Source organism: Centrocercus urophasianus, unplaced genomic scaffold (assembly GCF_019232065.1).
Source record: "Centrocercus urophasianus isolate 14NV4802_14NV808 unplaced genomic scaffold, USGS_Curo_1.0 seq_11, whole genome shotgun sequence".
Lineage (NCBI taxonomy): Eukaryota > Metazoa > Chordata > Aves > Galliformes > Phasianidae > Centrocercus > Centrocercus urophasianus.
Window position 1 is genome coordinate 10828729 of NW_024884253.1, and position 25245 is coordinate 10853973.

A 25245-nucleotide genomic window follows, 5' to 3' on the forward strand; every position below is an offset into this window, starting at 1 on the left:
TGCAGAGTACAGGAGCCTGGAACATATTGTGTACAACAGGATCTCTTCTAACCAGCCTTGGAAGTGTGTCTGAACACAGCAAACGTCTGCTCTCATCACATGTGGGGAGATGTGTGACACTCTCTTATCCTTCAGTGCTTTGAGATTGCAGTAACTGTTATAAAGTTCAGTAGAACTCACTGAGAAAGAGTATGTTCTTAAGGAATGCAGATGCAGGGTGCATTGTTTATTTTACTGTTATCTTGAGTTGTGTAAAGTGCATCATCACACTCAAGCACTGAAAGGAGAACTACTGACCACTGAAGGAGCAGCAGATGTGGCTGGATGGGAAAACACTGGAGGGAAAAACTGTAAAGAACTTCAAAGCTGTTGCTACTTTTTGCACTCCTTAAGTGATGTTGAAGATCATGGGGTACCTTAACAATGAAAAACCCTTCGGAAGTTTGAACTCTGCTGTGCCTCACACGCCTAAAAGAGCCCAGTGTGTTCTACCGCTAAAGAATGGGCTTCAAACTGTGTCTGGATCCACTCAGTAAAGTCGTTTGGTATTTTAGGTTCACGTTGTGCAACTTGGCCCTCCCCTGTGGCTTTTGGAATCTGCTGCTCACCTTTCTTATTCACTGATCCCAGCAGAGGATGAAGGACCTTCATGTGGGCACCTGCAACTGAAGCTGGTCCCCAGCAGCCCTGAAGGCTGACAGCTTTGTTTCAGCAGCTGCAGACGGCGCTGTGCAGTGAGGCGTGTGTAACACCAGCCCTCGCTTTTTGGCAAAGCCAGAGCTGTTCTGTGCACAGCCTGAGTGCCAAATCCACCCCACAGGCAGAAGGACAGAAAGGAGCTTTTGAATTTTCCAGTGGTTATGGTAAAAGCTCCACGTGTTCCACACACTGAATCTTCAGGGCATCTTAAGAACCACGTACAATGGGCCAGAAAGAGCTGCCAGCTCATAATGAGTGCTGTGTGTTAGGTACACGTGGTATAGGTTTTAGGGCATGATTTCTTCCTTATAGGTTTGACTTACCTTACAAGGATGCTAAGAATTTCAGAGGCAAATGTGTATTTGTGTAGTCCCAGGCTGTCTTATTGGAGATGTCTATGCTTGGCTTTCCTATAAATTGAGGTATGTTAGCCTAAGCAGGTTATGATACTGATGTGATTGTATTTCTCCCTGCGTTATAGAAAAAGACATGCTTTGTTCATCAACATGCCGTTGAATTTAAGACTCTCCTAAGGGAACTGTGCATGAATGTTGGGCTCTGTTTAGCTCAGTGGGACAAAATGAGATGTAGGAATGTCATAGGTCATCAGGAGAGTGAAGGAGAGGCACTTGGAAGAATCAGGCAGGAACAGTTATTAGTACGTGGCGGTTAAACCTTCATTACAGCTGTGTGCTTCTTCGAAAAGTCACCATTCCAGTTATCTTCAGACTTCTTTCAAAATAGGAAAATGCTGCTTTTTTATAAATAGGTCAGCTGCCATCAGCAACATCTGCAGGAGCTGAGGGTGCTGTGCAGATCAGACTTGTATCAGCAGTTCAGCTCTTGGCAGCAGTTGCACAGTGAGCCTGGATGAAGCAAGCATGAAAATTCAGGGGTTTCTGTTTCTCAGTAGGATTCTCAGCAAGCCGAAACACATTTGTAGCGTGGATGGTGGAATTCTTGGAGCATTCAGCACCGCGATGCATCCAGCCTGGTTGTGTTGGAAACTTGGGGCTCTCTCCCACGAGGTTCTTTGTAAGGATGGGGACTGGAGAAGGTGCTTTGTGAGGTCAGTGCTGGGGGAACTGGTGCCCATACCAGATACATGCTGGTCTTGAAGGCATCTGTGTGCATACGATACAAACCCACACAACTTTACTCCTTCCATCTGACAAATGTTTTACAAATTTTACTTCTTAACGTGGTTTATTTAAATGTGCTGGAGGAGGCTGTGGGTGAGCAGAGAACTAATGTTTTTGATTTTATGAACAGAAATAATTTGTGATGGAAGGAGGCTTTTTTTCTTCTTTCTTTTCTCTCTCTCTCCTTTCTTTTCTTTTTTTTTTTTTTTTTTTTTTTTTTTTGAGGATGATTTCAACTTTGGGTGTTTCATTTTACAATCCGCAAACAGGCATTTTAGCATTTTAGATCTGATTATTGTCAGGTCATCCTTTGGGTTTTTTTTGTTTTTTTTTTTTTTTGTTTTTAATACTCTAATTCTTGAATTCTGCCAGGAGAAAAATAGGGGTATGCTAATATTAGTTGTTTATTTCCTTTCGAGGGAAGGAGTGAAGAGGCGAGAAAAGAGTAACATTGGAATAAAACAAATAAAACAAATTTACTCCTTGCAAACGTTCTGAGGAAATAGATGTGTATGTACATCCTTAGAAATACATATCTAATTTTAGTCCTGAAATACAGAGAGGGAGATGCTTTCTCTTTCAGCATGCACTGAAATTTGACTTTAAAGCTTTCCAGTGCATTCATATTTGTGGGGCTTATGACAGAGCAAATGATCGTACTGTGTGATCACATGTGCGTACTGACCGAGAGCAGCCAGCACTCCCGGTGCGCTTTAGGCCATGCACGTATGGGCATGAGCTAGTTTTGAGGGCAAAATGTCAGTCTGTTCCCTTATTTATAGGACTAAGCAACCCATTTCTGGAGCCGATCCCCATCAGGTGGCTGTGTGCAGCCTGTCCGGACTGTGCCCTTGTCAGCGCGCTGCGCTCGGGCCTGGCAGCCGGCTTCTGAGGGAGCCTGGGCCCAGCGCCCGCCGACACCAGGGCAGCAACTCTGTGCTGCTCTGCGTGGAAAGATTCGCTCATTTCCACCCAAAGCGGTGAAATAGAAACGGGCAGCCATTTCATTTTGAAATACCCCACCCTCCTAAACAAATATTAAAAAGAAAATGTAGGTTTTGGGCCGTAGTTATCCCAATAATTTCCACTGATTAAGTTGACGCTTGTAATTGGGATCTAGATGGTCCGTGTTTTGCAGAACATTAAGTATCTTTGTTTTTTGATTTCAGTAGAGGAAGTCACAGGATTTATACAGTCCCTTTGATATTTTATTTAACCCGATAACTGCTTGGGAAGGTAGGAGCCTGTTTGGTTTGCCTTTGTCCTAGATTCAGTTTTAATATCTAATGCATAAATGAGAGGGTGATCTTTATTCCTAATGATTCATGCTGCCTCAGAGCACCGTGGTTTCGAGTTGTGCTGCCTTTCCCACTGGGGGATGCAAACAAAAGAACAATAATTTCAGACTCCTCCTTCAGTTTCCAAGAGAACCTTAGCTGCTCAGGGATAGCTCTGAATTTTAAAAGCATTTTTCTTCCAAATTATGTATTGATTGCACATAAAATAGCAGTGCTGTAATGTGCAATTTAAAACAAATGCATGATGGTGCTCATTTGCTTTTAATGCTGCTTTTTTCCAGCAGAAAACAAAAAGGGGTTTCTGTTCCCATAAACCAGTCTTGCAAAACCCTTACAAACATTTATTAGTCTAGACACAAAATATTCTCACCCAGCCTCATCCTGACGATGGCAAAAAGAAACCGACAAGCTAATATTGTACTTGGCTGTCCAGAAAAAATAAAAAAGAAAGGGATGCTGGGGGTGAAGGGTGGGAATCTAGCCCCAGGCCACCAAACCAGTAACGTTTTGCTGGGGCTGCCTACAACAACAGATGCGTTTGATTCCTGTGGGTTTTCCAGGCCTGCCTATTCTCTTATGCTAAACTTGGACACTCTCATAAACAGTCTCTCTCAGCACCACACCCTGGTCTTATCCTGGACTCCTTGGAGTTGGTTGATTTAATAATGACATTAGACACTTTGTCTTGCCTCTCTTTACCCGTTTTTCTGTTCCTCTTCTTGCCCTGGAAGTGACTTAACAAATGCATTAATTCAAAAACATTTAAAATATGTGGGAATTGGAATAACTGGTCGAAATCAAAATGATTTAATATGGGAGATTTGACCACAGTTTAAGTCTGAACGTATGGAGCATTGGTCTAAATGATCTATTCTAGTTTTGAACTGCATTTGGACTTTTGATATCTTTCATAAATAGCAAATGCTTCTTATTGTTTGGTTTCATGGTTGTTTGCAGACTTTTGCTTAGAGGGATAAATTCTCTCTATAAGTGTTATTTTATCAGGTGTTTACCTCAGCATTCAGTTACTCACATTATTAATTTTTACATCTCATCATTGTCTTAGAAAATAGTGAGTTACACATATCTTGTGTTTCAGATGACGATTAGCTCCTGTCACTCCCAATTTATGCCAGACTACATTTGGTCGGAAATTAAAATTTAATTGAAAATTTGCCTAAGCAGCATAATTTGTCTGTATTATTAATTAGTTGCTGTAAATATGGAGAATATACAAGAATATGTGTTTGTTGAAGCTTTTAAAAACCCATAAAGGAGTCAAAATACAATACTTACTTACACTTAGTAGATTACATTGATTGTTTCTGTGATGATATATCCATGTATGTTCAGGTTTTAGCCCCAGTGGAGCTCGTGCTCAAATCCTAACTGGAGATCTTACATAGGAAATAAAATGTCCTGCTTTTTCAGCTCTGAGGGGGTGGAAACTTCTCTTGTCATTCAGAAAGTGATTTGCATCTCCGCTCAGTGCAACTGTCTTCAAAGTGAATGGCTTTCTATACAGTTAGTCATTGATTGCCACTGATTCCATGTTTTCACCAAGAATTTCCAAGTGGCATCTAAAAAGAAAATATGTATATGTTAACCAAGTTGTTTTTTCTTTGTTTTTATATTCCATTAATAAAAATGGATCTGTTTATAGTTAGAACAGTACTTCAGCCAGTGATCAGTGCACTTAAAGGCGGATGACTGCTTTAATGTTGATAAACCAGGTGTTACTTACGAGGGAATGTGTTCAGTGCATTCGTAAAATATTAACGTAAATTAACAAAGTGTTTCTAATTAATTGATTTTGATTTTCCTCCTCTAAATAATAGCATGCTTAAATGCAGCACTGATTGTCCTCTTCCTGCGTGGCCCCCAATGCTATCTTCTGTGGCATGCAATTTTCTTGAGGTTTTCTCATGCTTCTTAAGTCTGTTTTTGTAGCACACATGGTATTTTAAATAAAATTCTACTGTCAGTTCTCATTTAAATCAGTCAGAACACTGTTTTGACCCTAGGATATCTATGCAGCTTTAAATTACCTGTATATTTTAAAACAAAACTAATCCGATTTTGTGTTTAAACTTAATGTAAAAGCCCTGCAGCTATTCATTTGAAGCACAGCGTTTTATTTAACTGCATACTTTTCACTTAAATCTCGTTGTCCTAATTTTCCATGATTGTACCAGTACGTGGCAGACAGGTGAAATAAAGTAGCCTGTTTCTTTAATCCACTTTCTCTCTTCCCTGCCAGGACAGCTGGGCTCCTTCTGCCAGAGTAACTCCCACCACTGACAGCTCTGGGAAAGCAGAAAAAGGTGCAGCCCCTGTTCTACCTATGGCAGCGTCTCCCAGACTGGAGGTGGAGATTACAAATGGGGATCTGGGCAGTTAAGAGAGGGGAAATTAAGTAATGAAGTCAAGCATGTGGTCAGAATGTGGGGAGTGAGCCTGGAAGGGGTGTTGGCTCCTTTAAAAGCCTTTATTTCTCCCTGGTAACTTGAGTACACTGTTATCTCTCTGACTTCCCCAGGTGACTGAACTTCCAGATTCAGCTTTTTATTCAGCTCATTATCCTTGGAAAGCTCTGTATTCCCATGTCTTTTACTCTTTTTGTCACTGGCCTCATTGGCAGTAAACAGTGTTTATCCACTCTGTGAGTACACAGAATAAGACGCTATCTCCCACAGAAATCAGCAGGAGCATCTTAGTAGTACAGAACAGTGCTCAGCAGGAGGATGGAGTCGGGTCACTGTTGCAAATAAAAATGCTTTGCTTTTTGCAAAGGTTAGCATGGAACCCAGTGGTGTTTTATTAGGTGGTTGAGACCTGCAGAGACTGGTTCTGCAGGCAACTCAGTCTGGCCTCCTCGCTTGTTGTTATAAGGTGATGCATCCCCAAATCACAGGGGGATGTCCTGGTTTCAGCTGGGATCGCAGAATCACGGAATTGATGGAATTGTTTTCTTCGGGGTGTCTGGTACGATTCTGTGTTTTGGTTTTAGGAGAATCCTTTTCTCTTAGTAAATAGTTTTAGCTCAGCCCACAAGTTCTACTTTGTTTTTCTCTATTCTCTCTCTTCTCTCCCCCATCCCACTGGGACGCTTTGTGGGGGACTGAGTGAACGACTGCGCGGTGCTCAGCCACCTGCAGGGTTAAACCAGAAATAAAGCAGAACAGACGGCCCTTCTGGACATTGGCTAATCCAACCTCCTGCTCAAAACAAGGTTAACTTTGAAGTTAGATAGGGTTGTTCTGGGTCTTGCCAAGTTTTGAAAACTTCCAAGAATTAAAATGCCTTTAAAGTTCCCAGTACATCTCCACAACCTCTGCAGCAACTGCCTGCACTCCATAGCCAGCACTGAGATGCTGTAACTGCCGTGGCTGTGCCCCAAAGTTCTTCAGGAGCAGACCGAGGGTATGTTGGCATTGCACTGTGATACTCACCAATGTAAGCAAGCTTCACATTCTCGTCTTGATCTTGATGGTAGTTCAGCACTGCAGTGGGGGTATTGCACTTAATGGCAGAGTCTGAATGCCCTGCATATGGAGAGGGAAGCTCAAGTGTTTCATACTTGTGAAAAGTGAAAAGTGTGGATGCATGATCAGTGTTGGATCAGGCTGGAGGATAACATCCTGAAGAAATTCTGGAAGGTCAGCTGTGCTTGCAGGCATGGACAGAAAGTTGTATACATGTCACCATTATGGAGGAGTCTGTCAGTGGGGACCAGGTGAATTTTAGCTTTTGTTCACCTTGAATTATGTAACTTGCCTTACAGTAAAGTTGATATATGATGCTGGAAGCCATGTTAAAAAGATACACATATCTGAAATGTCAGCTACAAAGTCATGTTTTTGACTTGCAAATGGAGAAGCAAAGCATGTGACAAAATAAACAGAAGACTTAACTGTGTAGTGCAGTCTTTGATCTTCTCATGAAGTGGAGCTGAGGTGCTGTAGGAGCCTTTCAGAAGGGGTGGGATGGGAGCAGGTGTGGCTGGGGCATGCAGAAGGGGTAGTAAGGAAGTGCAGGTGAGCAAAAGCCCACAGGGCCTGTGTGGCTCTGAAGAGTAGTTGCAGCCTTGATGGCAGCCTTAAAGTCCATCTCAACAAGTGCTGGACTAGGTTTGTACAGTAGGATCTCTTTTTTCAAGTGACACTCCATGTATGTGCTTATTTCTATTCATAGAATACTGGCTCCTACAAGCACTGGATTCATGCTTTTATGTTCAAATGTTTTGGAATCTTTTACAAATTACTTAAATCCAGGATCTGTATTCTGGTGTATTCAAGTCTGTGCATGGAGTATGTAGCAGTGCGTGTTAGCATCTCGTGGTGAGTCCATTCCAAGTCCTTGTTTTTGTTTTCCTAAGATCTCTCATGTGAGAATTTCTGACTTATTTCTGCTTTAGGGCTGTTTTTCTTTGAAAATTCCTTGAATTTTGGGGAAACGTTCAACTGGTTCAAAAGCAAAGTGAGCAGAAAGTGAAGAAGGAAGCAAGAGACAGAACTGAGGCAGACTCTGTATGAACCACTTTATCTTTTCCTGAACAGCTCTGTGCCTCAGGGATTTGACATAGGAATCAAGATTTGGCAAGGATCTAGCCCTGAGGTCTGAGAAAAGTGTTCTGCTGTTTTCAGAGAGAGAGAGGGAAAACGGGAGAAAAAGAAAAGAATTTGGCAGAATTATGGGCCGTAATGTATCGCTACCTTTTAGTATCCAAGGTAAAATTCACGGGATGTTTTGTCATCTGCTCTTGATAGTAGTTTTATGCCTGTCATGCACATTTGCATGCTTCTTTAGACCACCTGCCTTAAGTGGGTTCCCCTCCTGTGAGTAGGTTGGTACATTGGCATGCAGCAGCGCGGTGCTGGCCTGGTGTCAGGTGGAGAAGCTCTGGGAGCTAGCAAGCCCTGAGCTCTCGTCCCACTTGTTTAAGGGTAGAGAGCTCCCAAGCCTGTTAATTGCCGTTGAGATTTCATTTCACTACAGCAAAGGGAAAATAATAACGAATGCAAATAGCAGCTGATCTGGAATCTGGTTTGCAGTGTGACGAGGGCATGCACAGTTAGTTTCAGTCGGTGGAGGAGGGGGAGAGGAGAGGGAGACAATCTGTGCTGAGCTGTGTCACCTCTAACAGCGCGGGGGTTCCTGTATAGCAACGAGATGATGAGAGAATGAGTTGGGCTATCTAGCAAAGGAGACCATCTGTAGGGCTGCTGCGTTCCTCCCCGAAAAAGCTGAAAGGTGCCTGGGGACACGAGCTCCAGGAAGTGAAAGGAAGGTCTGGTACTTCCAGCACTAGGCTAGGGCCTGGGAAAGATAAGGTCTCTAGAAATTTTTCAGCTGAAAGAAAAAAAACAAACGCACATTTGAGTTGAAAGGAACATTTTGTGAAGTCGTGTCTGTGCCAGATTGCTTCGTTTTAAAGAAGGAAATTCCAGGAGAACAAAACCTTTTGTTTTGATGTTTTAAGGAGAAACTTTTTCATAAACAGTTTCTAAAACGAATCAATTTTAACTGTTATGGTTTTTAAAAGCTAACCTGAAGCAAACATTTTGGGGGTTGAATTAAATGCTTAATCAACCCAAAATGCATTCTGCAATCTTTTCAGGTCAGTAATGTTATTTCCTCTTCCTTTCCGTTTTCAGTGTAACAGCACGGCAAGCAAAACAAAATAGCCGTAACTATGCAGAAAAATCAGTCTCCAACTCTGCTCCCATTTTGTTGGATATGACAGACATTTATATCAGCCAGGTCTGTTACTTTTAAGAATGATCCTGCAGAGATGGTAAAAGCACTGAGTGCTCACAATGTGAATTAAATACCGTAGGGGGCTAAAAATCAAGACCTGCCTACGTGATGTTGAGCTGCTAAAATAAGTAACAGAAAATACTTGCTTATTTATGTGCCTGAGGAGCAGAAACAGGAGCCATATATGTTAAAGATGCTGGCTCACCAGTACACCCGTGATTGTTAAGTACCTATCAGATTTGATCAGTAGCTCTTATGTGATCAGACCTGAAACCTGGCTATGATTTTGTGTCAAAAGCAGTAGGATGATTTGTGCTCACTGTAGAGGTACCCGGAAAGTATTTTCTAACAGAGAAACATAACATGGGTCATTTAATGATCACTTCTCACCTAAAATGCTGATGTTTACTGTGATGGATATCATGCTCATTATCCTTTAAAACCAACGAGGATTGGAGTTAACCATGAAGATTGTCATATATTCTCTGGCAGGCTCCTTTTAGTCTCCAGAGGGCTTCATGTTCACATCCCATTTCTCAGCCTCAGCTCAGGTCTGGTTTTGGCTTATTAGAAGGTGTATGTGGGCAGGAGTAGAGCAACTTTAGCTATTTGCCTGCGGGAGCCATTGCAAACTAATGCAGCAAGGACTTTAAGCTTGCCCCTGTATTGCAGCACACCTGAAGTCCTACTGCTATCAGTCTGATAGGTTTTGCTCCCATTTTGATGTGGAACATGTTTTAAAACTGGAATGAAATGTGAATATTGTGGGGTTTACACTGAGATTTGGTTTTATTTTAGAGTAATAAGCAGTAATATCTTCTATGCTTTGCAGGTGTTGAACAACTGAAGAAACTGGCTCCGTAAAACATCATCTTTCACCTTCCTCACTGAAAGGCAGTACAGTTGCAGTCCCATCAGAGCAGATTATGGCTATACTGAGCTCTGTGCAGAATAGTTCTTGGCTTGGATACAGCGACTCAGACAGAATGGTAATAGTTAAGAGTGGGCTAAACAAAGGATTGACAGTTCCATATTGTTGTGGATTAACCAGAAGCTGTACAAAGAAGACAAAGCACAGCTTTCTGTGCTGACAAAGGCAATTTATGATGTAGGTGATCTTAAAAGTTAGAAGCGATTCCCATTCCTCAGTCTTCTGCTAAGCTACCCTATTTGTGCACATTCTTCCAATGGCATTATTTGAGTTTGGCTCTATCTTGTTTTGTTGTTTTTTCCTCTTTTTTTTTTTTTTTTTTTTGTATGGTGGATAGAGGTGTCATGCAGCACGTAGGGAAAATGACTTTTTCATAAAGCATGCAGCCTGAACACGTGTGTACAACGCGTTTTGTAACCTCATTTATTTTGTGCAGCATCAGCTTTTCTTGTTTGGAGGCTGGAAGGAAGGGATGAGTAATCATTTTGTCCTGGAAACGGGTTCTTTTACTTCTTTTTCTGTTATTGTGAACCATGTCTTTTCCTTCTAAAACTCTTATCAAAGAGGCAAGAGGTTTCTGCCTGTGTTTAGAAAATGCTTACATAAATCTTTATCCAAATCTGCTACGGAGACAACATCTAAGTGTTGAATTTCACTCTGGAGGATGTCTGTCCTAGTAAAATTATTAATGAATTGGGGTTAGTATCTGTTTGTGTTCTATTTCTGAAGAGCTGTGTCCTGAGCAATTGCCAGTTCAAAGATAAAATGCAAGTTCCTGGACCTTCAAAAATGTGTGTGCCTGCACTCACTTTATTTTTTTGTTTGTATCTGGGAAAATACCTTTTATGGACTGGTTTTGCTAGAAATGTCAGTTGTATGTAATTTTACCCCAGATTTTGAAAAAGTTGTTACAGTGGTGTTTGTCTCGAGAGCTGAAGTGCAACTAATTGAAAGTTTTCCTATAGATTCTTCCACTGAAGAATCATTGAATGGTTTGGATTGGAAAGGACCTTAACGACCATCTAGTTGCAACCTCCTGCTGTGGATCCTTCAGACCAGGTTGCCCAGGTGCCCATCCAACCTAATCTGGAATGCTTTCAGGGATGGGGCATCCACAGCTTCTCTGGGCAGCCTGTGTCAGTGCCTCACCACCTTTGTAGTAAAGTGTTTCTTCCTTACATCTAATCTAGACGCTCTTTCAGTTTAAAGCTTTTGCCCCTTATTCTCGCAGATGCCCTTATAAAGTGCCCTTCTTCACCTCTAGGGTACAACTGGCTTTCTGAGCTGCAAGCACACATTGTTAGCTTGTCCTTTTTTTTTCAGCTGCTGAAACATTCAAGGCTGATCTCGATTTCAGCCATTCATCTCTTAGTTGTGTGCTAATGTTTGGAATTGTTCTAATTCAGGTGTATTACTTTGGTCTTAGCTTTGTTTAACCTTAGATTCACAAGAGCTTGTCTTTCAAGCTTGTCAGGTCCCTGTGGATGTCATTCCTTCCTTCTGTCCTGTCAGCTCTACCACCTAGCTTGGTATCATCTGCAGATTTGCTGAGAGTGCACTTGATCCCACTGTCTTTGTCATTAATAAAGATATTAAACAGTACTGGTCCCAATATGGACCTCTGAGGCCACCACTCTCAGAGATCTCCACCTGGATATTGACCCACTGACTGTAACTCTCTGGATAAAGTCAGCCAGCCAAAGATGCTGCTTTTGGCATATTGTGAATACTTGAAATACTTTGTGAGAAACCAAATTGCACAATACAGTTTCAGTATAGAGAAATAAAAATACAGTCCAAACAGGAATAGAACACCTTAAAAACATTTTCTTATATATTTGATCCTGAAGTATTTAAGGGGCAAGCCAAAGTGTCCTCAGGACCATTAGTAATGGTCTTTAAGAATTTGTGAAGGCTGAGGGGTAGTCTTTGTGGACACGAAACAAGCAAACATAATGGCCAATATTAAATGAGAGAGCAGAGGAGGAGGACATGCAGAGAATTACACATCAATTAACAAAATATTCGTACCCAGAAATATATAGGACAAATTTACTAAAAAAAAAAAAAGCTGTCTTTAAGCACCTAGAGAGTGAGATTTTTTCTTTTAAGGAAAAAAGAAAAGGTGAATTTCTCAAAACCAAGTCCCACACACCACGCCAAGCCAATTAATTTACTTTCATTCCCTGTTAAGGGAACAGGATGTCACAGACCCTGCCAAAGACAAAATACATGGCGGGGCTGCACTTGGTGTTCTTGTAAGAAGTACAGAAAGGATGTTTTAGAGGAACTTAAGCACAAAGGTGATGCATAATTGCTTTGATTTTTTATGCAAGTATGAGTTTTCATAATTACCCGATAAAGTGAAAGAGCACATCAAGCAGCATGCTGCAGATGAAGTAATCCCATTGGTAACCAGTGCAAGGGAGTGGAGGTTTCTGTACAGTTTGTAGAGGACAGAAGGCTGAGAAAGGTTGCAAACATCTGGCTTTGTTGAGATTTTAGTGAATGCTGTTGTAGCTCTTGACAGCTCTTATTTACACAGGATTCTAAAATCACAGTGTCCTGTGGGGAAAAAAAAAAAGAAAAAAAAAGAAAAAAAAAAAGTAGTGTAATGAATATCATAGAACAGTTTGGTTTAGAAGGGATCTTTAAGATCATCTAGTTCCAACCCCCTGCTACAGGCAGGGTCACCTTCTTCTAGACCAGGTTGCTCACAGCCCCATGCAGCCTGGCCTTGAGTGCTTCCAGGGAAGGGAGGAGAGTATAGGAACAGTTTCCTGCTCAGTAAACAGCAGAGGAATGGGATAATCTTCTGTGCATGGTGAGCAAAACCAAACCACAGCAAAAAGGGACATGTTACAGAGATTAAACTACAAAGGCACAGATGATCCAATTGCACGTAGGCTTATAGGCACTATGAATGTTGTTTGCTAACGGAGGGAATAGGGGAGAAACGCTTATTGATTTGTTGGACAGGGTTTGCACTTTATTTATTATCTCGAGCTTTATCTAGGCATGCTGCAGTATTGTGCGTGAGGTCAAACATTGCTTTCTTTCACTTGTGCTCTGGGCCAGCCCACTGTGACCCTCAGCAAGCCCCTGTGCCCATGCAGGCAGCCGCATACTGATGGATCCCATGTTCTCCATTCTGGATGGGTACTACAAGGCATCTTAGTTACCTTCCAAACTGCAACTTCAGCCAGCTTTCCTGGCTGCCAAGAAGCTTTTGAAAATTGGTATTCCTGAAATTGTACTCAAGATGGCAGAAGGATTAGGTAATACCACCCAGCTCTTCTCCAAGAGAACTGCTCAGCGTTCAGTTTTGGCCGCTGTCTGCCTTTTGTGATGAGCCCTCTGGCCCCACACAGAAGCAGCACAGTTAATGGCACCCTACCTCTCATCCCTCAGAACGTGGAGACAAATGGATCCATTTGGCTTTGCTTCCTGATTTTCTCACTGCAGAGATAAATGAGGTGGCCTGTGATGCATACTTTGTATATACATTAAAATAAATACTTTTTGCACCTCTGTGCTATTTTCCAGAGTGCCAGCACTAGTTTGTGGAATACGAGTGTCTTTCAAGTCTGGTGCTGTTAAACAATTTCAATCCTGAAATGATGATCACCTAAGATTTATCTGTCAGTGCTGTTGGTGTCCTTAATGCTGTGTAACCACACCCTTGGTGTAAGGAGTCCGTTGTGCCAGGCTGTGCAGAGAAGAAATACAGGTAGATTTGGAGATCACTTACAAACATTTGGGGAGGATTTTTGCAGAAAAGTGTGGTGATGTGCACAGTGTCAAAAACAGTTTACAGAGCAGAACTGTCTGGTAGCTATAGATGAATACTAATGTCTTCGGCCTTAGGAAAAAAATGTGAAGTTAAGAACAGCCTTTGCTGCCCACATAATGAAAATTTTGTGTTTGGAGTGGAAATGGTATTTTTTTTCCCCCTTCTCACTTCTTTACTCTTCCTTTTAACTGCTCTTCTTTTTCTTTTAAGATTTGGTCATGAGCAAAACTGGCTTTCTGTTTTTAACCTGTTACGTGCTGTTACCTTCATAAACCTTCTGAAACAGCTGCTTGAACCTTCCTCTTGCACTTGAGCATGCTACTGCTTTGGGAAGTAGGTGATGTCCTGCTATCTAAAAATTCATGAATCTATGGGATTTCTGGCACGAGAAATCGGTGTCTCATTTTATTTTAAGAAGGAAACTATTACAGAGTTTATAACCCTTTTCAGTAGCTTGTGCATCATTTCCAATAGACTAGTTACGGTCCCCATGGGATAAAAACTCACTCCAGTCTGGGCAATTTAAGAACATATTTATTCTCTGAATTTATGTAGGCATCAAATTTAATTTGTACTTCTGTAGTTTTTTCTTAGAAATGAAGTAAGAATTCTGAATAGAAAATATATAATTTTCTTTGGCTTCTGCCTACTGTGTCACTCTTTAATCCCTTTTCTCTAGTGAAGTTTGCACAGTCAGTCTTGTCCCAACTAATGCATGGAGCCATGAAAACAGTGTAGTTAATTGCCACATGCTAACAATTTATTGGCCTGGGATTGGCCTTCAATTGGGAGAATGACATCTGGGGAGCTAGGATGAGAGGATTGTCATCCTTGTCTGTTGGAGTGCCTTGAGAAGGCAATGTTTTGTCTGCTTTCAAACTTGGGAGAAATGACCCAGAGCATGCATATATGTACATACATAATGCAGTAGAAAAATATGCTAAACATGCCTTTTCTAGGAGCCTTCACTCCGTTGGGCGTAGCAAACAAGATCATCGTGGAGATGTCATGCTGGGGATGAGTTTGTGATGGGAAGGACTTGAGTTTCCATTGCAGCTGAGAGAGAATGTCGTAGCCTAGATAAAGCAGCCCAAGAGTAAGACTGCCAAAATGATGTAGGGAAACAGAAGATTACATTTTCTATGCCATTCTCTATCTTATGCCTTTCGTTGCATTCATTGCATAAATTTCAGCCGATAATAAGTGGGTTGGAATTTGCCTTTCTTTCTCTAGCTTTGAGGATCAATCTCTTCTTGGAATGGGTCTGCTGGTTTCAGGGCTGAACAGTGGAAGATTGAACACCAAAGGGTTGAATTAAATCATGCTGTGTATCAGAATAGAATGTACTCTTTAAATTGAACTAATTATACTGTCTCTTCTTTGCACAGGTGGTGGATGTGGACTTTAAAACAGTGTCTCAACATTTCATCCTCAACTGTCCCTTTTTAATCTGATTGCACTACAAAAGAAAAGCTGCTAATGGGATAAATGTTGAGACTTTACAAGAACTGACTTGAAGTACCAAAAGCCATTATTATTAATCAAGAAGAGCTTGAAGCTAAGTCTGTATCTGACCAGTCAGTATCACTTTCACCTAACAGGCATGGCAAGTAAACGAAAATCAACAACACCGTGCATGGTCTTAGCCAACGAGCAAGATCCAGATCTGGAAATGGTATCAGACTTGGAGGAAGGACCACCTGTAGTCACGCCAGCAGATAATAATCCTACAGCAGAGAGCATAGCAAGTGAAGAGGATGTTCATGAGAGTGTGGATTCAGACAATCAGAAAAGTACAAATAAAGTAGAAGGTGGTTATGAGTGTAAATATTGTACTTTTCAGACTCCAGATCTCAATATGTTTACTTTCCATGTGGATTCAGAACATCCCAATGTAGTATTAAATTCATCCTACGTTTGTGTAGAATGCAATTTTCTTACCAAAAGATATGATGCTCTCTCAGAACATAATTTGAAGTACCACCCTGGAGAGGAGAATTTTAAGTTGACCATGGTGAAACGTAATAATCAGACAATCTTTGAACAAACAGTAAATGATCTCACTTTTGATGGGAGTTTCGTTAGAGAAGAAAACGCTGAACAGGCTGACCCTTCTGAGGCCCCCTCCGCGGGGATCTCCATTAGCAAAACTCCTATTATGAAAATGATGAAAAACAAAACAGAGACTAAACGCATCGCTGTTTTCCACAATGTGGTCGATGACATTCCTGGTGAAGAGAAGGGAAAGGAAAATGAGCCAAACTCCGAAGAAGCAGTAGAAAACCAACCAGCACCGGCAGTTTCTGAGTCCAAAGCGAGCCATTCGGTTGTTTGCAGTGCAGCCGATGTGGCTAGCACGGTTGTGACCCCAGTGATTCAGCCTGGGGTGGCACAGGTTATAACAGCTGTTACAGCTCCACAGAACTCAAACCTGATCCCCAAAGTCCTGATACCTGTAAACAGCATTCCAACCTATAATACTGCTCTGGACAACAATCCTCTTTTGCTCAACACCTATAACAAATTCCCGTATCCAACCATGTCGGAGATCACCGTTCTTTCCACTCAAGCTAAGTACACAGAGGAACAGATTAAAATCTGGTTTTCTGCCCAACGTCTGAAACATGGTGTGAGCTGGACACCAGAGGAAGTGGAGGAAGCAAGGAGGAAACAATTTAATGGCACAGTGCATACTGTGCCACAGACAATTACCGTTATTCCGGCGCACATTTCCACTGCCAGCAATGGTTTACCTTCAATTTTACAGACATGCCAAATAGTTGGTCAGCCAGGACTTGTTCTCACTCAAGTTGCAGGTGCAAATACGTTACCGGTCACGGCCCCAATAGCTTTGACTGTAGCAGGAGTCCCAAACCAAACCCAGCTACAGAAGAGTCAGATTCACACTGCTCAGCCTATCGCAGAAACCAAACAAGTCGCTGCCGTTCCAGCCCCTCAGCCTATCAAAAATGAAACTGCACTAATGAATCCCGATACCTTTGGCATGCGAGCAAAAAAAACAAAGGAGCAACTGGCAGAATTAAAGGTCAGCTACCTTAAAAATCAGTTTCCTCAGGATTCAGAAATTAGTAGGCTTATGAAAATAACAGGCCTGACGAAGGGAGAGATCAAAAAGTGGTTCAGCGATACACGCTACAATCAGAGAAACTCAAAGAATAACCATGGGATTCATCTCAACAGTGACTCATGTGCCACCATCATTATCGATTCAAGTGACGAAATGAATGAGTCCCCAACAGGAGTTGCTCCACAGAACAAGCCGTCCTGGAGTGCATTTCCTGACTTCACCCCACAGAAGTTCAAAGAGAAGACTGCTGAGCAGTTGCAAGTCCTCCAAGCAAGTTTTCTTAATAATCCTGTCCTTACTGATGAAGAGATGAATAGGTTAAGAGCCCAAACCAAACTTACCAGGAGAGAGATTGATGCCTGGTTTGTGGAAAGAAGGAAATCTAATGTCTTAAAGGAGGAGGGAACTGAGATGAATGAGAGCAATGCCAGCAGCTCGAAAGAAGAAGCTGGAGAAACATCTGCAGGGGATGGAACAGCAGGGTCAAAATCAGGGGGCTCTGCTCCAAGCAAAATAGGCAAAAAATCACCAGAGCAGTTGCACATGCTTAAAAGCTCCTTTGTTCGTACTCAGTGGCCATCTCCACAAGAATACAACAAGCTGGCAGAAGAAACAGGGCTCCCAAGATCAGAAATTGTGAGTTGGTTTGGAGATACTCGCTATGCCTGGAAAAATGGGGGATTGAAGTGGTATTATTATTACCAGAGTGCCAATGCAAACAGTCTGAATGGCCAGGGCTTCTCAAGGAAGAGAGGGAGAGGAAGACCAAAGGGGCGAGGAAGAGGGAGGCCTCGAGGGAGGCCTCGGGGAAGCAAGAGGTTAAATTGCTGGGACCGAGGCGTGTCTGTCATAAAATTCAAAACTGGAACAGCAATCCTGAAGGACTACTATATGAAGCACAAATTCCTTAATGAGCAAGACCTTGATGAACTTGTAGCTAAATCTCACATGGGGTATGAGCAGGTCAGAGAGTGGTTTGCAGAAAGGCAGAGAAGATTAGAACTCGGAATAGAGCTGTTTGAGGAGAATGAGGAGGAAGATGAAATGTTGGAAGATCAGGAAGATGAAGAGGAAACGGATGATAGCGATACTTGGGAACCCCCACGACATGTTAAGCGTAAACTTTCAAAATCAGATTGATGTGCAGTTTGGAATCTGGGAGCCAAAAACCCGTGAATTAGGTTTGATGTTATGGTGAAGAGCCAAACAATTTTTCACGGCCTTCAGCTTCAGCAAGCACCTGCTTAGCATCTTCGTTGCACCTGAAGGAACGTGGGCAAGATGCTGTCTGCGCAGGCAACAGATATTTGCTTCCTTGCTACCAGAGATGGATGTCCTCGGGCCTAGCTGAGCATGTGGGGTTATAAATCAGCGCCAGTTCAGCTCCTCCTCTTCCACGTGACCAGTGGGAAGGTTCATCATTCACGTGACTGCTTCTCAATATTTAATTGCCTTATCTTGTTTAATTCCAAAAAACAAACCACAGACACATTTTTTTGTTGTTGTAGGAGAACATTACCTGCTCGCAAAGGAGGAAAATGCAAAAACCTAAGATGTCTTTTTGCAAACATCACTTCACCTGAAAGGTTTCAAGGCCTGGGTTTATTTCTTAAGGAAAGAATTCAAAAGAGAAGGGGAAAAGTGTGACAAAGGAATCAATGAACATAGGGGTGAGGATTGCTTGGTTTAAGAAAATGAGGTGATTTTGGCACCTTTTGCGTATCTTCAGAGTGTTTTGGGTTTACAGAACTTGTGTTGAAATGTTTCTTGCTGATAATTACAAGCTAACTGAATGAGTTTACTGCTAGAAAATGCTTTTTGTTAAATTTAATCAGCATATCTTACATCAGTTTAATTTAAATGCCTGGCAGACTTGATGCAGTTGATAGTAACGTTCATTTTTAGCTTGTGCATTCTTTACTTTTTTGGAAAATGGTTAGAAGCTATGTGTATTTCTAACGAACATGAGTAATTTCTTGAAATCTTACACTGTATTTTAAGGTAAACGTGAGGTGGGAACTGCCTAAAAATCGTTCACCATTGCTTAGGGTTTTGTATGAATACACAGATACAGAGATGAAAAGTGTCTTCAGGTGCTAGCAAGAAAGGTTTTCAAGTATGCGGTGGCAGTGACCTGCTTTCTAATTTTCAAGCAAAATGAAGCTATATGCCTTTTAGGTGCTTAAAAATGAGAAACAAACCAGTGTTCAACTGTTTGTTAATGGTAGCCCAATTGAATGTTTTGCGTGCAAGTTTAACTTAAAATTCATCCTACTGAATTGAGCTCACCGATATAACAGCCCTGTTCTTAGGGCTGTTGGGTGAACACTTATTTGTAGAGATGGTTTCATCTACATGAACTGAACTCCAAAAGTAGTCTAATCTGATAGGGAACATCTGCATCTTGAGTAAGTGCTTATGTATATGTATATATAGAATGGCTTTTTATACGTGTGTACACGTATAAAAAGCCATTCAATTTCAAGGTAATGAAATAGTGGCATAACCAACTTAAAAATAATGGGCCAAATTCATGAAAGCTAGGCTATGCAGATATCTGACATCATAGAAAACTGGTACTCCAAGAAGAGTAGTTTGTGTTCTGGCTACTGTCAGTCTGTATTTTTTAGGGGTGAGTTATATTTAGACGTCAAAAATGGATGATGAGTTGGTGCTGCTGTCACCAGCATTGTCTGCTTTACATGGGCACTAACAGGAACTATCCTAGTAGCTCCCTTTACACCTCCGCCAACATCCTCTCTGCAGGCATTTGCATCTGTTGTCCTACAAGAGAGATTAGCGTGGAGAAAATGTTCCCTAATACTTCTACATCTCCAAGAAATACTCCTTCTTCCTTACTGTGATAACTGACTGTCCAGAGTCCAAGGAAATGCTTTCAGTGATGATTTTCCAAAGCAGAGGAGTTCATGTTAGATCTGTTTTTCATGTCAGATTGTGAGTGAAACCTGGGTGAAAAAAAGAAAGGGGATAATGTCTGACCAAAAAAAAAAAAAAGTGTTGTTAACTTACCTGACTCACCGTCCTCCCTGCACACCTTTCTGCTCTCTGATTGAATGGGCTGCCTGAATTGCAAGATGATGTTCCTCTTGAAAGCCTTTTTCTGACCTTCTGAGATTGCTAGAAATACTGATGTGTGTGACACAGTTTTGGTTATCAAACTGTTTCCTGGCATCCAAGACTCAGGTCAGTGAAACCAAGGCACAAAGCAGCCAACAGTGTGATGCCTTTATCTCTTGATGCTTATCACTGTGAGGACAAGCCTAGAATCCCTCAGCTTGACTTTGGGGTGGGAGAGAAGCAGAGCTTTGTTGGCAGTGTTTCTCTGGAGTGCTGTGACTTTGGGCGCAAGGTGATGTAAGAGAGATCTAGGTTTCCAGCATGAATTGCTACAGTGACAAGGAAGTAGAGAAAGAGATGCTGTTTTTAAATTTATGAAAAAATTAAGGCTAATCTTTAAACTGCTTGGGAATATGCTTTTAGCAACCAAAATCTGGAATTGCCTTAAATCTTAAGGACAAGCCAGAATTAATTTTCTTTCCCCCCCAAAAAGACCCAAGAAACCTCTCTAAACATCCCCATTTTTGTTAGCAGAGACTTAATGTGGGTTATCACTGCATTGAACCTTCTTTAGAAGATGGGAAAAATAAGGATCCAAGTTAATTATATGATTAAACTGGGAAATTTTCCATTTTGGCAGTGTTCTGTTAAATAACACTCAATTATAATGGTAGGCCTTAGTACATCTGATCTCAAAAACACAGGAAGAGGAAATGCATTGTTTATCAGACTAAATATAGTTGGATTGGGTATCTTCTTTCCATAAAATGTTCAGAGGGGATGGCTGATGTATCTGGATTTTCAAACACTGTAAACATTACAGTTCTTTGTATTCCAGTGGTTTTAACAGTATTTGCAGCCCATTGAGACCCCATTTCAGAATGCAGATCTGAATTAAACAAGCTCTGGGTTGGATAATGAGAGATGCAGGGTACCCACATTTCCTCTAGGCTCGATGCACATTATAAGTCTTTCAATTATTATGCCAAGGGTGAGAAGAATCTGTGTGAGTTCAGATCTGAAAACATCAGTTGTATGCACTTATTATTACTTATAATCTGTTTTGTTTTAAAAGAAGAATCCATTAATTACCAGTTTATTTCATGTTTACAGCATGTATGTATTTGCACTGTGTACTGTGGGAGAGAGGGAGACACCTTCCAGAGGCCTCCTGCATCAGAAATGACAAGAAAAGCACTGGAAAGAGCTGTCAGCGTGCTGGTGGCTGACAGGACGGACTGCTTTGTCTGTAACTTGTGGTCGTGGCTGGTTGGAGTTCAAAACTGCTGGTGACTGTGGTTAGTCCAGATTCATCTCATCTCATGTTAGGCTGCTGTGCTCCTTACCGTGGTGCCCAAGGCATACTGCATAGTGTGAGAGAAATAGAAATTGTCGAGGGGATACGGCACATCTTCATTCTCCCCCTGAATTCACATGAGCATCAGTTCCTCTGGAGCAAAAGTTGAGCTTTCTCTTTCATCTGCTGTCTCTGCCAAGAGTACCTGATGTTACGATGCTAGTTAATGCTGTCTTTGAAATAAAGTTAACTGAGGATGAAGGTAATCCTTTGCTAGAGTTGAGAGGGAGAAGGGCTAAAAGCAAGCAAGCAGTGTCACAGCTGGTGAGCCATCCACTGTCCTTGGCCACGGTGCTTCATAGCATGTTCTGCTCTTGCTTCTGAGTACAATGGAAAGCACAGTTCTGTCTAAGTAATGCTGGCTTCCCAGTGACACCCTCTTAATAACCCCAAGATTGGTGTGAGTTATAAAAAGAAAGTCAGAGTTACTCTCCCTTGCTTTGAATGAACTAAGGGAGTGCTTGTGTGGTGTGCAAAGAAGGGAAAATGCAGAATCTTGAAGAGACTGCCTGTTGCTTGCCCTGCAGAATTCACTTACCTAGAACTTGCTGAGCAAAACAAATGTCACTCTTGCTGTTTTGACAGAACAAGTGTTGCAGTCTTTCGTGTTTAGCATGTAGAAATTTCTGCTTTGATTTGAAAGCAAAAGAAAGATATCTGGCACCTCGTGATTAGAATTTACTGGATTATCTCTAATACACCTTAGTAAATTAGGCCATTTGATTTTTCAGCTTTGTCCAATAATGATTTTAAAACTTTTTTTTTTTTTTTCCACAGCATTATATGCAGTATTGTTTCTGTCTGTAACTTTGAAGGAAACTCATGCAGAATCCACACATGGCATGAAATGTTTTTTCTCATGCATGACTTCCTGACTTTGGGCAAAAGCCTGTTTTCCTCCTGCTCACCAAGGCAGGCAAATACACTCCCTTCTCCTCCTCAGAGCAGAAAAAGGACTTTTGAAGCCCATGCAAAGTGATTCACAGCGCGATGCAGTCCCAAAGGCCAGAAAGCCCCAGCATGCAGACATTCTCCTCCTCCTTCTCTATTTTCCTCTGAAATGAGAGCACAGCAGTAACTCTGACAACTGGTCTCTGGCTGCTGAGTAATAAGCTGTAGTTTAAGGTCAGGAGTATTTTCCCTTTTGCACTTAATGGAGTACTGTGTATTCGAATTGGATCTCAGTGTTTGCTTTTGTAGATACGACGGTCCCAATTTGCATCCTCCACCACCTCCTCCTCTCTGTATATTCATATCTCCCAAGGAGAGAAGATAATTGTTAAGATTCTGTAATGTTAAATATCCCTGCCCTTACCTGAATACACACAAATGTAGAGCGCAATGAAATATAGTTGCTTTCTTTAATTTATTATTTATTGGAAGATAATTTTGCCTGCATTTAGTAGTAATGAAAATATAGTATTGATGAGAGAACAGTAAAACAGTTGAGAGGTGTTCACAGTGCCTGGGATGATCATATAAATTCCGGATGGGAAGGGCAAGTGCAGGGCTCGGTTCCCTGCCCTGAGCAGTGCTGCATTATGCCTGTGTTCTCCACCAGGCTTTTGATATCCTAGGGCTGAGTAGATGTGGTATGTGGCATGACACAAACTTGTTGGGTCAAGTGACTTAAGGTTTGTGATGTATTAAAGCTAGGTAGGAAATGAAAGCTGTAGCAGAAGGCGAACATTTCTATAACTGTACGTGCTCAGTAGCTTGAATTTGTGTATTATTATCTCACTTTTGAAAAGGGAGGTTTTGAAGCACAGGCAGTTTGTAGACAATATTTTCGAGCTTTTGGGTTTTTTCCTTCTACAGTGAAGAGCATCTGCATTTTTTTCAGTGGCTACTCATTTAAAAATGACTTAATGCAGCATTTAAAATGTGGAATGGTAACTGTGGATCCCACGGCACTTTTCATGAATTAAGGTGGGATTCACCTGATTGTATGTCGATGTCTGCACGTGAGCAAGGCACCGCAGCAGCTGATGGGTATAGCAAACGAGTGCATGTCAGCAGCTCATCCTGACTGCCTACAATCGATCAGACGAGCTGCACCCTAAACTCCACTGACTGTTACAAGTGGCTGGCAGGCACTGGAGCCATCTGAAGTTAGGTGAGATGCAGCCTCACCTTGGAGCGTGCTGGCTGGCTGGCAGCACTGGGCGTTGTGCCCCGTTAGGCTCTCCTTGTGGTTAGCCGTGGTTCTGTCCTCCGCTGCCCACCTGGTGCATGTGAGGTGTGAGGCCTTGCTTTGGTTTTGGTTGTTATTCTAGAGCAGGCGGCACTGCAGTGGTGGATAAGGTAACTGATCCTTGGTTAAAGAACTGTGGCGTAAACATGGCTTGGGGGTTTCTAAAGTTTTTGAGAACCTTAGTATATGAACATCGGATTGTGCATATCTTACTTAAGACAAGTAAGGCTTGTGTCCCCACTGATCAAAGCATTTCCTTACACTTAGTCAGTATTAGATATCTATAATGAAACTTATTGTAAAGAATCTGCCAGAATGATGGAAGATTCGAGTTGTCTTCATTTGTGATACAAAACAACCAACCACAAGAGCTCCACTACGATTCGGAAATGTTCCCCATGCTTCCAGTTCCAGCTTACAGAAGCATTTCCAATTCTGCTTAGTTGGTTATCTGCATGTATGCTTACAGTTTGTACAGAAATGCACTAAAAATGAGTTGCCCGACCCGGGAAGGCTTTATATTGTATAGAAAATGTGGCACTAGGTACTGCTCTTCATGTGCACAGGAGAGTTAACAGGTGTCGATCTCGTTTACAGAAATGATGGAGCTTTGCAATTTTCTATAATACATTGCAATATATTTAAATGTCCTGTTTGACATGTGAATTGAAATTAAGTTAATGCATCGTTATGTATTTGAATATGAGGAAGACGATTCACTAACGACCAGCAAGGTTTTTAGAAGGTGTCCAGTATGTAGCAGTCTGTGTGATCTGTCTGGTGTATGTGATGTTGTTAAAGGAAGCAACACTACTAGTATCGTTTAGAATTAAGAGTTTCTTACGAGTGATGCAATAGCTTACAGTGTCTTTCCTTTGTAGCTGCCCAATGTGGTGAAGGGGAAGCAGTTGTTGAAAAAGTTCAAGATAACTGGTTAACTGTGAATGGGCCTAATCTTTCGTGAAACCAAGAAAATATTTGGACACACACAGGACTTGAATACTCAAAAGGATTGGAACTTAGTGTTGTGCCAAAGTTAAACTACTGCAGTTGGCAGAAGTTCTGCACTGTAAATAGAAGACTGATTAAAAGACAGCTTGTAAAAAAGAAAAAAAGATCAAATTTTAATACACTACGTTTTTATTCTGATACATGATGGAAACATTCTGTTTTAGACCTTTTTTGAAGAGGCTTCAGTGACCACTAGATTTTGTCCTCTTATATTTTGTTTGGCCTAATACTATATGTTCTAGTAAGATGGGCTTTACTGCCTGTGTTCTTTGATACGTGATTAAGCTTATAGCTTTGAGTGACCAAACATTTTACAGAGTAAAAGTTCTTAGAAACACTATAACGTAACTGATATTTCTGTGTCTTATTTATCAGGCTCTGCACAAACTTGGGAAGTTGTGCTGGACTTGTACAACTTACATGTGGGAACGCAGCACACTGCTTGGTATTACAAAGCTAAGCCGTTGAGGCAGTACGGATCTTGTCTTTGGATTTATTTTTGTTATTTTTTGAGGCAATGAGATGAACGGATGCTGCTGTAAAATATTTGTAATATTGCCATTATTGCTTTCTGTAGCAACTACTGCTTTTGTTTCAACAGATAAAGAAAATAAATCAGAGATAGAAAAATCCCAAAAGAAGCCGGTAGAAGAAAGGATCACGTGGGAACTTCTGAAAATAAACTTTGTACCAAAAAATTTGAAAACAGAAATAATGGAATAAATGTCTCCTTACTGACTGTGTGCTTTTTAAAAAGGATGTGCAGAAACCAGCAGCCGCGTTCGCATGAAAATGTCACCATCTTCTTGAGGTGTCTTTTTTCCCATCCACAAAGCTGAGTGTCAGCGATGCCTCAGGTGCGTTAGGTTTGGAGACGTGTCCTGGCTGAGGAGC

General features: G+C 41.5%; 1 protein-coding gene across 15 annotated transcripts; it reads left to right on the forward strand.

Annotated features, from left to right (window-relative positions):
- Positions 1-6: 6 nt before the first annotated feature.
- ZHX1 (zinc fingers and homeoboxes 1) lies at positions 7-25090 on the forward strand. 15 transcript variants are annotated; one of them, XM_042808790.1, is made up of 6 exons: positions 7-1768; positions 5400-5507; positions 9732-9888; positions 13377-13560; positions 15012-18381; positions 20903-25090. In XM_042808790.1, exon 5 carries the CDS (start codon positions 15227-15229, stop codon positions 17849-17851), a length of 2625 nt encoding a protein of 874 aa, XP_042664724.1. In that variant the 5' UTR covers positions 7-1768; positions 5400-5507; positions 9732-9888; positions 13377-13560; positions 15012-15226; the 3' UTR covers positions 17852-18381; positions 20903-25090. The 15 variants fall into 15 exon arrangements, with proteins under 15 accessions (XP_042664724.1, XP_042664732.1, XP_042664731.1 ...); XM_042808798.1 differs by lacking the exon at positions 13377-13560 and having other exon boundaries at positions 20903-22271; positions 24222-25090; XM_042808797.1 differs by lacking the exon at positions 13377-13560 and having other exon boundaries at positions 20903-21087; positions 21924-25090.
- The last annotated feature ends 155 nt before the right edge of the window (positions 25091-25245 follow it).

Excerpts from the sequence above, each read along its gene's own strand:
- ZHX1 (XM_042808790.1), top strand. The coding sequence starts at position 15,227 with ATGGCAAGTAAACGAAAATCAACAACACCGTGCATGGTCTTAGCCAAC.